This window comes from Atta colombica, unplaced genomic scaffold, assembly GCF_001594045.1.
Source record: "Atta colombica isolate Treedump-2 unplaced genomic scaffold, Acol1.0 scaffold83, whole genome shotgun sequence".
Classification (NCBI taxonomy): domain Eukaryota; kingdom Metazoa; phylum Arthropoda; class Insecta; order Hymenoptera; family Formicidae; genus Atta; species Atta colombica.
Window position 1 is genome coordinate 334,614 of NW_017259576.1, and position 10,822 is coordinate 345,435.

Sequence of the window (10,822 nt, forward strand, 5' to 3'; positions counted from 1 at the left end):
TATATATATATTTGTATTATAAAATTTAAAAAGGTGCATTCCATTTTAATACATATGCTGTAGCATTTTATTCTTGTTCATTGAATGTTAAACAAAGGATAAAACAATACATCATGCGTAAATAACGGACCGACCTTTTAATATACTATAATAAAAATGTGTGTATATTTATTGTATTTCATATGTATGTCCAAAACATCATACTCGCCTGTAAAAGAGCAGGCTATTGTAACGTTATAGTGACCCAGTTTTTTGTTGCAGTATATTATTTGATTAGCAAGCGCTTATTTTAATTAGATTTAATTATAGCATTTTCTTTATAAGACCACCGCTTTATGTATTTTATTTGAATCTTCCCCTCCCTAGTCCTCGATTCTAACCTGGTGGACCCGTAAGTAGTACATGTAAAGGCCGCAATGCATCGCTAGTTTCCATGACTCGTAGCAGTGTTTACGTCTGATTCCGGGAAACAAATGTGACAGATTCTCCCTCAATTCTCCGCCAGAGTGAAGTTTGTCGAAAGCCGGCTCGTTTTTAACGATTATGAATTTGGATAGTATTTACGCGAGAACGCGTTTATACACGACATTGAACAGATTAGTAGGTTCAAACGAATATTCTTTCAACACGACAACGGTCGTCGACAGCAACAGCAGCAGCACCGGCAAACATCGAAACGACTGAAGTGACCGCACGGGGGGGCCAAAGAATCAGCTGATCGGGCTGGACGAGCAGCGACAGGAGGAGACAAACGGTTGGCTGATCGGAGAGCGGATTGATATGGTAGTGGTAGTGATGGTGGCGACGATGATGGTGACGGTGACAGTGTGGTAGTGAAACTTCCGGTACAGGTTGAGCCGAGCGTGTGTGTACACACAGAACCGTGCGTCGTGGCGTTTCGACCGTCCACGATCTGCGAGCTACGTTATCGTATCGGGTATACCGTTTCATCCGCGTCTTGTTACGTCTTTTTCTTGTTGGCGCAAGTCGTGGGAACGGGCGATATCTTCGACGAGAGGAATTCTCCGTAGGCACGATCGGTAGACGTTAGTGCAAAGTAAACAGCACTCGCAAGGGAGGAGAGAAGGCGGAGGTGGTAAAAGAGGAGGAGGCCAAAAGGAGGAGGAGGAGGAGGAAGCGCAGCGATCGCGACGTGCCCGATCTGTGATACTGCGTGAAGGGGCGCTCGCTCTTTTCTCTGGTGGTCGCGCTCGGCGACGTTCGCGCACGTCCATCCACGCGCGCCGGGTACGGGGAGGATAAACGAAGTAAAACGCGTGGCGATCGTCCGCGGAGGGTGGCCGGAGCGACGACAACCACGGGGGACGAGCGTACGGTGACGACGTCGACGGCGACGACGGGGATGCCGATGACGGCGGCGTCGTCGTCGCGCGGCGACGCGTGCCAGGAGGATCGTCAGCCGCCAGCCGTCGTCGTTGTCGACGGGGAGGCAGACGGCCGCGTTCGGTTCCGCGCCGGCAACCTCCGACGACGGCGCCGACGACTACCGCGACAGACGTGCGAGGGTGGCGACGGGGCCGGAGAGGTCGCCCATCCGTCCGAGTGCAGCGCACTGTCCTATGTCCTTGCGCGACAAATCGACGACAAGATCGACTACTGCCGGAGTTTGACCAACGCTAGATTCGCGAACGCCGAGAATCTTTATAGGAAGGATCTGCTGTCCCACTATGGATGCGTCAACGCGATCGAGTTCTCCAACCAGGGCGATCTGCTGGTGTCCGGTGAGTCCGATTGTTGACTTGATTTTCTACGCCTGTCCCTCGATTTTCTCGCGAGAGGAAAAGAGAGGATCACTATTACTCGCGCTTTCGTCCCCTTCGATCGACCATTATGATGTCGTAATTCGTTTAGGACTTGAAACGATGCTAATTTTCAAGCAGCAAACTGCTATTATTGTCATTATTTTTATTTTTATTTTGCGTCGCTTCAAAAGTTCGTAAGTGCCTTGACGACCGTTGATCTAATCTTAATTGGATCAACTTCGATTTTTCGATCAATTTTATGACATTTATTATGTCCTTCTTTTCCATTTCTTATGATGCACATACGTAGTATCCGTTGATGTCGGAAATATTGATTCTTACGTTGAAAAAGCTTCTACTCTTTTCTCTCAGTTTGAGATAAGGGCGTGCGTGTTTCCGTGAAACAGCACTGCTCGACACAGTGCCACATTAGAAAAATTTGGAAAATATATTCTAATAATAGAGAGATGAATCACGTGTGAATGGCATGTAACGTCCTATTTTCACAGGAGGCGACGACAGAAGAGTTCTATTATGGAGAGTGGAGCAAGCGATAAATAATTTCGGCAGGCCCACCGTGATGAAATCGCAACATGTTAGCAATATATTTTGCCTTGGTTATGATAGCAGCAAGACTAAGATATTCTCCGCTGGGAATGATGATCAAGTTATAGTTCACGATTTGCGCACGTAAGGCATTTTTTCCACAACCAATGCGTGGAATGCGTACTAACAGAATCAGCGGAGATTAAGAGACGCCGTTTTGCAGGGGCGAATCCCTCAACATCTTCCTGCACGAAAAGCCTGTCTATGGGCTGTCCATTCATCCGCACAATGACGAAGTCTTCGCCAGCGCCTGCGACGACGGGAGAGTTCTCATTTACGATATACGTACTAACAACGCTATGGAAACTTTGGCACAATACAAAAGCGCCTTCCACTCTGTCATGTTTAATCCCGTGGATCCGAGACTGCTCGCTACTGCCAACGCTAAAGAAGGTGTCAGTATGTGGGATATACGAAAACCTTTGGAGTAAGTATACGAACATGTGATTCGATAAATAATAAATGTTAAACGAATGTTGCTTGTAATTAAAGTAGATCTTTATAGGTGATAAATCTGAAAGAATATAGCGCTCACTCAACCGTTGCGTTTTCTGAAGTAGCCAATGTTTAAGTGTTATATGAAACATTATTGTGTAATAATTGTATGAAACATTATTGTTATAAGTGTGTTGCAATAGTATAATATATCCGCAATTTTTCAGAGTCATCGATTTTTTGGAGTCATTAAACATCATGTTTTATCTATAGGCCTGTACTGTGTTATGGAAGCCCGCAACAGAGTTGTATGAATGTCAGATTTAATTCGATGGGTGATCGATTGCTGGCCTTACGAAGAAGACTACCACCGGTTCTTTACGCTGTCGATTCTCCCACGCACTTATGCGAATTTGATCATACGGGATATTACAACAGTTGTACCATGAAATCTTGCTGTTTCGCCGGTGAGAATGACGAATACGTTCTTTCTGGCAAGTATAACTGATATAAATGTAAATTGCTATGTATATCTGAGAAAAATATTTCGAATATATATATCTAGGTATTTAGCATAAATGATTATAGAAAGAAATTACAATTGATGATACATATGAATTTTTATGCAATGAATTTGTAGGTTCGGATGATTTCAACCTGTATATGTGGAAAATTCCTCCTCCCGATGGCAAATCATGGGTGGAATCCGCCCACATGGTGTTGCGTGGTCACAGATCGATCGTTAATCAAGTTCGATACAATCAAACAAGCTGTATCCTTGCATCGTCTGGCGTCGAGAAGATTATTAAGATTTGGAGTCCATTTTCATTTGGAAGCGGATGTTTAGGAGGATTGAAGGTTATGAACTTCTTACAATAAATCATTAGTAGCAAATTAGAAGTCAGGAACGAGTTATAAGCGAGTCAGTAGCGTATTTTAAGGTAATAAGAAAAGGTCATTTACAATGGGAGTAGTATAATGTAGAAAATTGTAAGAAATTTACGAATCAGAAAAAAATGTCGAATGTGAAAAAAATAATCGATTGGATTTCTTACTGCTTACTGCGTACTGCGCAATATTATTTCCATTGTAGATGGCTCTATAAGTCAATAATGGATTTTCTACAATAAGTCATTAATAATAGATCAAAAGTCGAGCGAGTTATAAGCGAATCAATAATATGGCATAAGGCAACAATAAATCAATATCAATCATTGACTGCGTGGAGATGGTCGATTATAATTTAGATTATGTTATAACTAACCAATCACGTGTATTGTTTGCTCTGAGAACCTCTTGATTGAAATATTGTGACGCATAATTTAATATGATTTCTAGATACAAGTTTCCCAAGATTTATGATTTATAATTTTGACTTACTACTAGTATGATATAAATGGTGACTAACTGCTTATTGTAGAAATTCTATTACTGTTGCTTATGATAGTTCTTTTCAAATAACTGTTATGATTTGACATTGTCTATCAACGTTCCTTTTATCTTCTTTCAGAGAGACGCTGGCAAGCGCGAGAAACAACGCCGAGTATTCACACATGATGAATATATAGGACTGGTTTTACGTAGTGGACAGTTTATGACGCACGATTACAGCCATCAATCGACTAAGGAAGATCCACGAATGATGGCCTTTTTCGATTCCCTTGTGCAGCGCGAAATTGAAGGCTGGAGTTCCGAGGATGTGCCAACACCTCATACTCCCAGCGATTCTGAAATAAATCCAGCAACGGGCGAACCGTATAGCGCGACAGAAGGCGATGGTACTGAGAGAATAATTTTCTGTATTTAAAAAGATGGTATAGTTTTACGTGAAGCAAAATAAAAAAATATCACAAAAATATCGAATATAAAAAATTTTAATTTTTATAAATTCTAATTTTTCTATTTCTATTCGAACAATTGGATATTTCGTGCGTATTTGATAAGATTAGATATATCTTCTAGTTTTATTTTGTAATGTTTAGACATTGTTTGTTTGTTTTATTATTTTAAGAGATAAATTTTTGCTTCACTTTTAATTATATTCTTTTCCAGATTCAATAGAATAATGTAAAATATCGTTATTCTTCATCGTAGATACTACGGCATCGGAAGGCGGTGTAGCTCCCGAAAGGCCGTTAGAGTCGCCAAATCGCATAACTCGGCTTATCGCGAATCGCAGAAAAAAGCTCATGCGAATGGCCGCGATGGAACGATCCCCCTCGGATTCCGCTAGTGAAGGAGACAACGCTCATCTGAAACGCAGATCCAAATCGAAGTCAAAATCGAAGAGTGTTAAGAGAAAACATACCAGATTGTCTAGCAGAAGAAGACTATCTACCAGACGAAAGTGTACTGTGTTAAAAGTCAATAGTGATTCGGACAGTGACGACGAACGACCGGTTGATGCGGCTCAACCCAGTACTAGTTCCGGGGTGATTTTCCGGAGATCGCGATACGTCACTAGCGCGATCGAGAAAGACGACAAGAGCTCGAGCTATAGCAGCAGCAGTAGCTGCGTTTACGAGGACATTGTCGCCAGTATCAGTAAACGAAAACATTCTAAAACTGATTCGGATACCTCCGCGAAGGCACACAAACGAAAGCATCGAAAGTGCAAAAATAGTTCTCGACACTCGAACGACGGTTCTGGTAAGAGCCAAAATAAACGACAGAAACTCGATGACGATTCAGAGGAAGAAGAGAAAACTGCTAGCTCGAGAAATTGTGTTAATGGTAATTCTAGTAAAGACCGTCGTGAAGACGGACCGTCAACGCCGAGCAACAAATCACTTCAAGTTCCTTGTACTCCAGATAGCGGTATTAAATCGGGACTTTCATCTACGGGTGGAAAAAACAGCGAACAGACACGTAAGGAACGAAACAACAGAGGCGCGGACGATAGTTCCGACGAGCAGAAACTGAAACGTATAGAGTGTTTCCGGAAAAAAGTAGAGGAGCTAGCGAGGAGGAGCTATCGTAATCGATCTGCGTCCCAAGCTCAAAAAGTTTCGACCACGAGTGATTCTTCCGATTAAGAGCTCACATTTACTCATCAAAATCCCCGCCTCTCCCTGACGCGCTCTACTTCGATCTCCTATTCCCTTTCCATTTGTACATAATGTAATCTGTGATTCCTTGAAGTATATTTTTATAACACTAAGTTGATCGCGCGCGAACATGCGATCGATTCTTTTTTTTTTTAAATCATGTTTTAAATCTTGCGCGTCTGCCTTTAATCCCATTTCTCGTGAATGTATCGTGCTTTCCTTCTTACAATTTTTCAAAATTTTCTTTATAATCCTTTAATATATATTGTTGGTTATATATTATCAATTTCATTCATAAATCAAGTCACTGATTAGATAGACGGAAATTATAATGTTGTTTGGTACCAATCCTACATCTATCGTTCCGCGTAATATGCGACTGTCAGTGCTTGGTAATTCTCAAGCAGTTTGATCATTATTGTGAGGTGAATGTTTTGCGGATCTGGCTATGTAAATTGCATCATGTAATCGAGACAGAAATTATGAAACAGAAACTGTACTGTAGACGCGAATTAACACACAATCCGCATTAAGCATTCAAGTATATGCGGCAACTCGGCTAATGTGTATTGTTGATATGGTTTGTGCGGTGGAAAGTAATTAAAAGTAATAAATTGGTATACATTTTTTTCCTATGTGTTGAACTTTGAAGAATTATTGTAACTATATTACATTATTTAATCTTGCATTTATATACATCTTTATTAACTGATTACGAATAAACGAGAAGAAACTGAAAACGTAACAAACCTTGCGTGAAAGATTTATTATTCTGCAATTACGAGTCTCGTCTACAATTGAAAAACAGGTTCCTTCCGTTTCCACTTCTCGGAGTTTTATATAGATAAACGTTGACTAATGTAAGTGATGTCATTGCGGTGTTCACTACATCCGCTGGCAAAATAACTCCATCTTCTCAGTTTTCTTACAGATCCTATTCGAACACGTAATCTTCGAACTGACATTGCCCAAAATGGCAATTTGGGCATATATGAGGTCAACGTATTTTCGTGTACAAAGTTTAATTTTCATTTTAATAATTCTGCAACACAATCCATCGGCATACAATATTAATTCATACAACGGCGAGGTGTTCAGAGATCCTGTGCATGTATCGGGTGAACGTGGAAGTTACTTCGGTTTTTCGGTAGCTTTGTACGTGGGTGTGAATGAATCTTTACTACTCGCCGGAGCTCCGCGAGCAAATTCCAATGCACTGCCGTTCGTGACAGAGCCGGGAACGGTCTTCAAGTGTGCGATGAATGGTATATGCAAAGAGTGGGTGATTGATAAGACTGGAAACGGTCCACATCCTTACAAGAGACAGATCAATCAGATAAAGGATTATGCTTGGATTGGTGCTACCATTGCCGTGCAGAACAGTACGGAGGCTAGAGTTATGGTGCGTTATTGCTCATATTTTCTGTCAGTTATCATTATTGGATAATATTTGAGATTTTTATTTTAGATTTATGAAGTTAATGTTGATGAAGTTAATGTTGTTTTTTTTTATAAAATTTAGATGAAGAACAAATTTATTGTACAAGTATTTATTATTAGCTCAGCTTAAAATATTAGGAATATCTGATATTAAAAATTTTTTAGTTTTTTAATTTTTTATCTCTTAAAAATTCAAAACTATGAAAATGATAATAAAATCTTTATTTATTTTCTTGTAAAAAAGATTAGATCCAATTACGTATGCTGTAATCTATAGGGAATAAAAGAAAATGCGTTTTAAAAATTATCTATCTGCTAAAGAAATATATAAATTCTTCCTTGCTGTTCAATCAGTAATTCTATTGGTAACAGGTTTGTGGACCACGATGGATAAATAATGTTATAAATGATAACAAGCCGAATTGGTATATGAATGGCATTTGTTACACGACACTGGCTAATAGCGCTAATGTATTCGAGAGACAAGCAGAAGAGCATCTCTTACTCCTTTCGAACTCTGGAAATCAAATCACGACCAAGAACAACATAAACATTTATAATTATGGGGTGGGACAAGCCGGCTTTTCTTTACACATGAATTCGCAATATACTGTGAATGTCGCAATAGGTAGTCCAGGCATTTACAATTGGAAAGGCGATGCGATATTAGCTGTCGCTCCAATGAATGGTCCATTTTCGCGCACGATAATTCCCTCGCTGGCTAGAGAGCCGCGGATTCATAGTTACAATTACTTTGGTAAAGATATATTTCTGTTACTTTTCTTTCAAAATAAACGCAGCAATGGACGAATTATTCAAATACGTTAATTATTCAAAACAGAAATTTTTTTCTTTGTTATTAATTGTTCGATTATAAAAAATTTTAAAGCGAAATAGGAAAAATGTATATAAATTAATATTTGCATTTAGAAAAATATTTATTTTACTATAAAGATAACAAATTTTAAATATATTTTTACAAGTCAAGATCTAATGTCCGACTATTGGTACACTTTCTGTATTTATCTTATAATCAGATTCATGTATATATATCCATGGTGGTTTTCAGGGTATGCTATCACAGCGGGTACTTACTTCAATGAGCAAGATGTTTGGTATGCTTCTAGTGCGCCACAAGCCGCTAATGTGTATGGAAAAGTTCTCGTGTTTACCTTTCCTCCTAAAACTAATCAGCGTATGTTTATTAAAACGATACTGTACGGTCAACAATATGGTGAGTACTTCGGTGCTGCATTAACGTCCTGCGATGTCAACAATGATCATAGACAGGAATTAATCGTCGGTGCACCACAATGGTCCAGAGACATGGACGAGGGTCATGTCTACATTTTTACAGCGCGACACAATGTATGTCATTTATATACAGATTTAATAATTTTATTCAAATTTAAATTTGACTTTTCTTTCATCAGCATAGCTTTAAACTTTCAACGTTACCTATATAATCTTTCTGTATAATAAATGATTAAATTTTCATGGAAAAATTCATTATAAAGCACTATATCTGATGGAGCTATTCATTTAAAGAATTTCTTAGTAGATCTGAATATTCTTTATAATTGAAAACTAAAAGAACATGTTTAGCTCTCTAAAAATGATATTTTGCGCAAAATTCAGAATAATTTAGAAGAACTACAAACGCTCGAAGGCGAGATTATCGGAGGTAAATTCGGATTCACCGTGATGTGTCTGGGTGACATAGATTATGATGGCTACGATGACATCGCTGTAGGTGCACCTTATGAGGAAGAGAGCGGCGGTGCGGTGTACATATTCAACGGAAACAGAGACGGCGTTTCTCGAAAATATAGTCAGAGACTAGTCGGCTCGCGATTCTCGCCGACGATACGGGGATTCGGTATCTCTATCTCAGAACCTCGAGATGTGAATCATGATAATCATTCCGATATCGCTGTAGGTGCGTATTTATCCGGCGAAGTGGTCCTGCTGAGATCCGCGCCAGTCGTCACGGTAAATGTGACATTGACGTACTTGCAAAAAATCAAATTGTTGAGAAACACAACGACCTTCAAAATCGATCTCTGGATGTCTTACGATGGCATATACGTACCCGAATATCTACGTAAGCAATCGACGTGTATAATTCTTTATTCTATATATTTGTTAATTTATGAGTCATTTTTTAAAAATTATATATTGATGAAAATTATACGACACATGCCCGGCTTTCTTCTATCATCGTCAAATTTGTTGTCTGTCACTCTAGAAGTCACCGCAGTCTTGAAGATCGATCCATTGTATGGCAGGGCAATGTATCGAGCACAGAAAAGTAATGACGGACTACAGACTTACAGATTGTATTACACGCTGTTTAAAGCTACGATTACAAGTCATCTACTTGAAGTACATCTAATGGTGCATACATTTTTATGTCTTGATATTGATTTTTTCAACACACTGAATTCACATTTTTGTGTTTTAGGAGAACATTCAAAATGTAATAGATCCGCTTGAAATATCGGTGTCTATGCAACTAGAAGATGATCTTCATGTAAGAAACGAAAGCTCATTATGCACATCTTGCGTCGTGATAAACAAGCTCCGCTCGAAGACTGAGGATCTTATAAAGCTGCCATTCTCCGTAGATTGTGGCGAGGACAACATATGCGTGTCCAATCTCAGTGTGACATTGTCTACTGATTCAACTTTAGGCAACAGGTATATCATTGGTTCTGCGCCGATAATTACTCTCCGCGTCGACGCTTACAATCGCGGTGAACCAGCATACCAGACCAGAGTACGCATCTTCACCGAGGTTTTAACGTTAGCGAGTATCCCGCCCGAGTGTACGGAGAATCCTCGCGTGAGCAACATGCTGGATGTAATCTGCGATATTGGCAATCCTCTTAGAACGAATGTACGATGATCTTCCACGTACGTAGATTCTACTGATGAATAAAAGATGACTCAACTCATTGTTTTTCAGAAAACATTAACACTGCAACTGGATATGAGTATGGTGAGGTATGATGTTAAGAAGGTGGAAATACAAACGAATATTACTACTCAAAGCGATGAGACGAATTGGGATGATAATAGTTATATCATCACTGTGTATTTTGACGTAGACATCGACATAGCAATCGCCGGGTTGGTCTCGATGACACTAATTCAGGATCATTAGAAAAAACTTCAGAAGATGCTAGATCTCATCAAAAGAATCAACTTTTATTAAGAAATTTATATTCTCTTTCTCTCTTTCTCTTTTTGAGGAGTTACATCTTTATTTGATTCGACTGTGATTACGCAATCGATCGCATTGCGCGCGACGTCTGACATCAGTCTACGTTTTTGCGTATTTGTTGTCTTTTTACAAAAATAAAATCGAAAGATATAAACTAATATTATTATCAGCGCGATCAAAAAATGCTCCTTGAAAATGTGTCGGAAGAATAAGTTCCTTAACAAAAACTGATGAGATCATCCATCTCTCTAAGCTTGTCCCAAAAGTTCTAAAATATTCTGTGTGTATATATATATATATATATA

The 10,822-nt window shown here is 39.3% G+C and overlaps 3 protein-coding genes across 3 annotated transcripts in view; 2 read left to right on the forward strand and 1 right to left on the reverse strand.

Annotated features, from left to right (window-relative positions):
- LOC108692994 (cancer-related nucleoside-triphosphatase homolog) overlaps positions 1 to 449 on the reverse strand; it is a 1,737-nt gene extending 1,288 nt beyond the window's left edge. The window contains exon 1 of the mRNA XM_018201614.1: positions 381 to 449. Coding sequence (XP_018057103.1) covers positions 381 to 435 — 55 coding nt within the window. The 5' untranslated portion in view covers positions 436 to 449. The remainder of the gene's footprint in view (positions 1 to 380) is intronic.
- LOC108692992 (DDB1- and CUL4-associated factor 5) lies at positions 442 to 6,486 on the forward strand. Its single transcript, XM_018201612.1, has 7 exons — positions 442 to 1,742; positions 2,273 to 2,453; positions 2,533 to 2,796; positions 3,078 to 3,298; positions 3,445 to 3,662; positions 4,315 to 4,582; positions 4,899 to 6,486. Exons 1-7 carry the CDS (start codon positions 1,364 to 1,366, stop codon positions 5,837 to 5,839), a joined length of 2,472 nt encoding a protein of 823 aa, XP_018057101.1. The 5' UTR covers positions 442 to 1,363; the 3' UTR covers positions 5,840 to 6,486.
- A 277-nt stretch (positions 6,487 to 6,763) lies between these two features.
- The window catches only part of LOC108692911 (integrin alpha-PS4-like), a 5,358-nt gene continuing 1,299 nt past the window's right edge, over positions 6,764 to 10,822 (forward strand). The window contains exons 1-7 of the mRNA XM_018201485.1: positions 6,764 to 7,253; positions 7,664 to 8,048; positions 8,361 to 8,659; positions 8,930 to 9,395; positions 9,540 to 9,688; positions 9,756 to 10,190; positions 10,260 to 10,423. Of these exons, the coding sequence (XP_018056974.1) occupies positions 6,825 to 7,253; positions 7,664 to 8,048; positions 8,361 to 8,659; positions 8,930 to 9,395; positions 9,540 to 9,688; positions 9,756 to 10,190; positions 10,260 to 10,423 (2,327 nt within the window). The 5' untranslated portion in view covers positions 6,764 to 6,824. The remainder of the gene's footprint in view (positions 7,254 to 7,663; positions 8,049 to 8,360; positions 8,660 to 8,929; positions 9,396 to 9,539; positions 9,689 to 9,755; positions 10,191 to 10,259; positions 10,424 to 10,822) is intronic.

Excerpts from the sequence above, each read along its gene's own strand:
- LOC108692992 (XM_018201612.1), top strand. The coding sequence starts at position 1,364 with ATGCCGATGACGGCGGCGTCGTCGTCGCGCGGCGACGCGTGCCAGGAG. Across the intron at positions 2,797-3,077 it reads GATATACGAAAACCTTTGGA|GCCTGTACTGTGTTATGGAA; the intron begins GTAAGTATACGA and ends TTTTATCTATAG. Across the intron at positions 4,583-4,898 it reads TAGCGCGACAGAAGGCGATG|ATACTACGGCATCGGAAGGC; the intron begins GTACTGAGAGAA and ends TCTTCATCGTAG.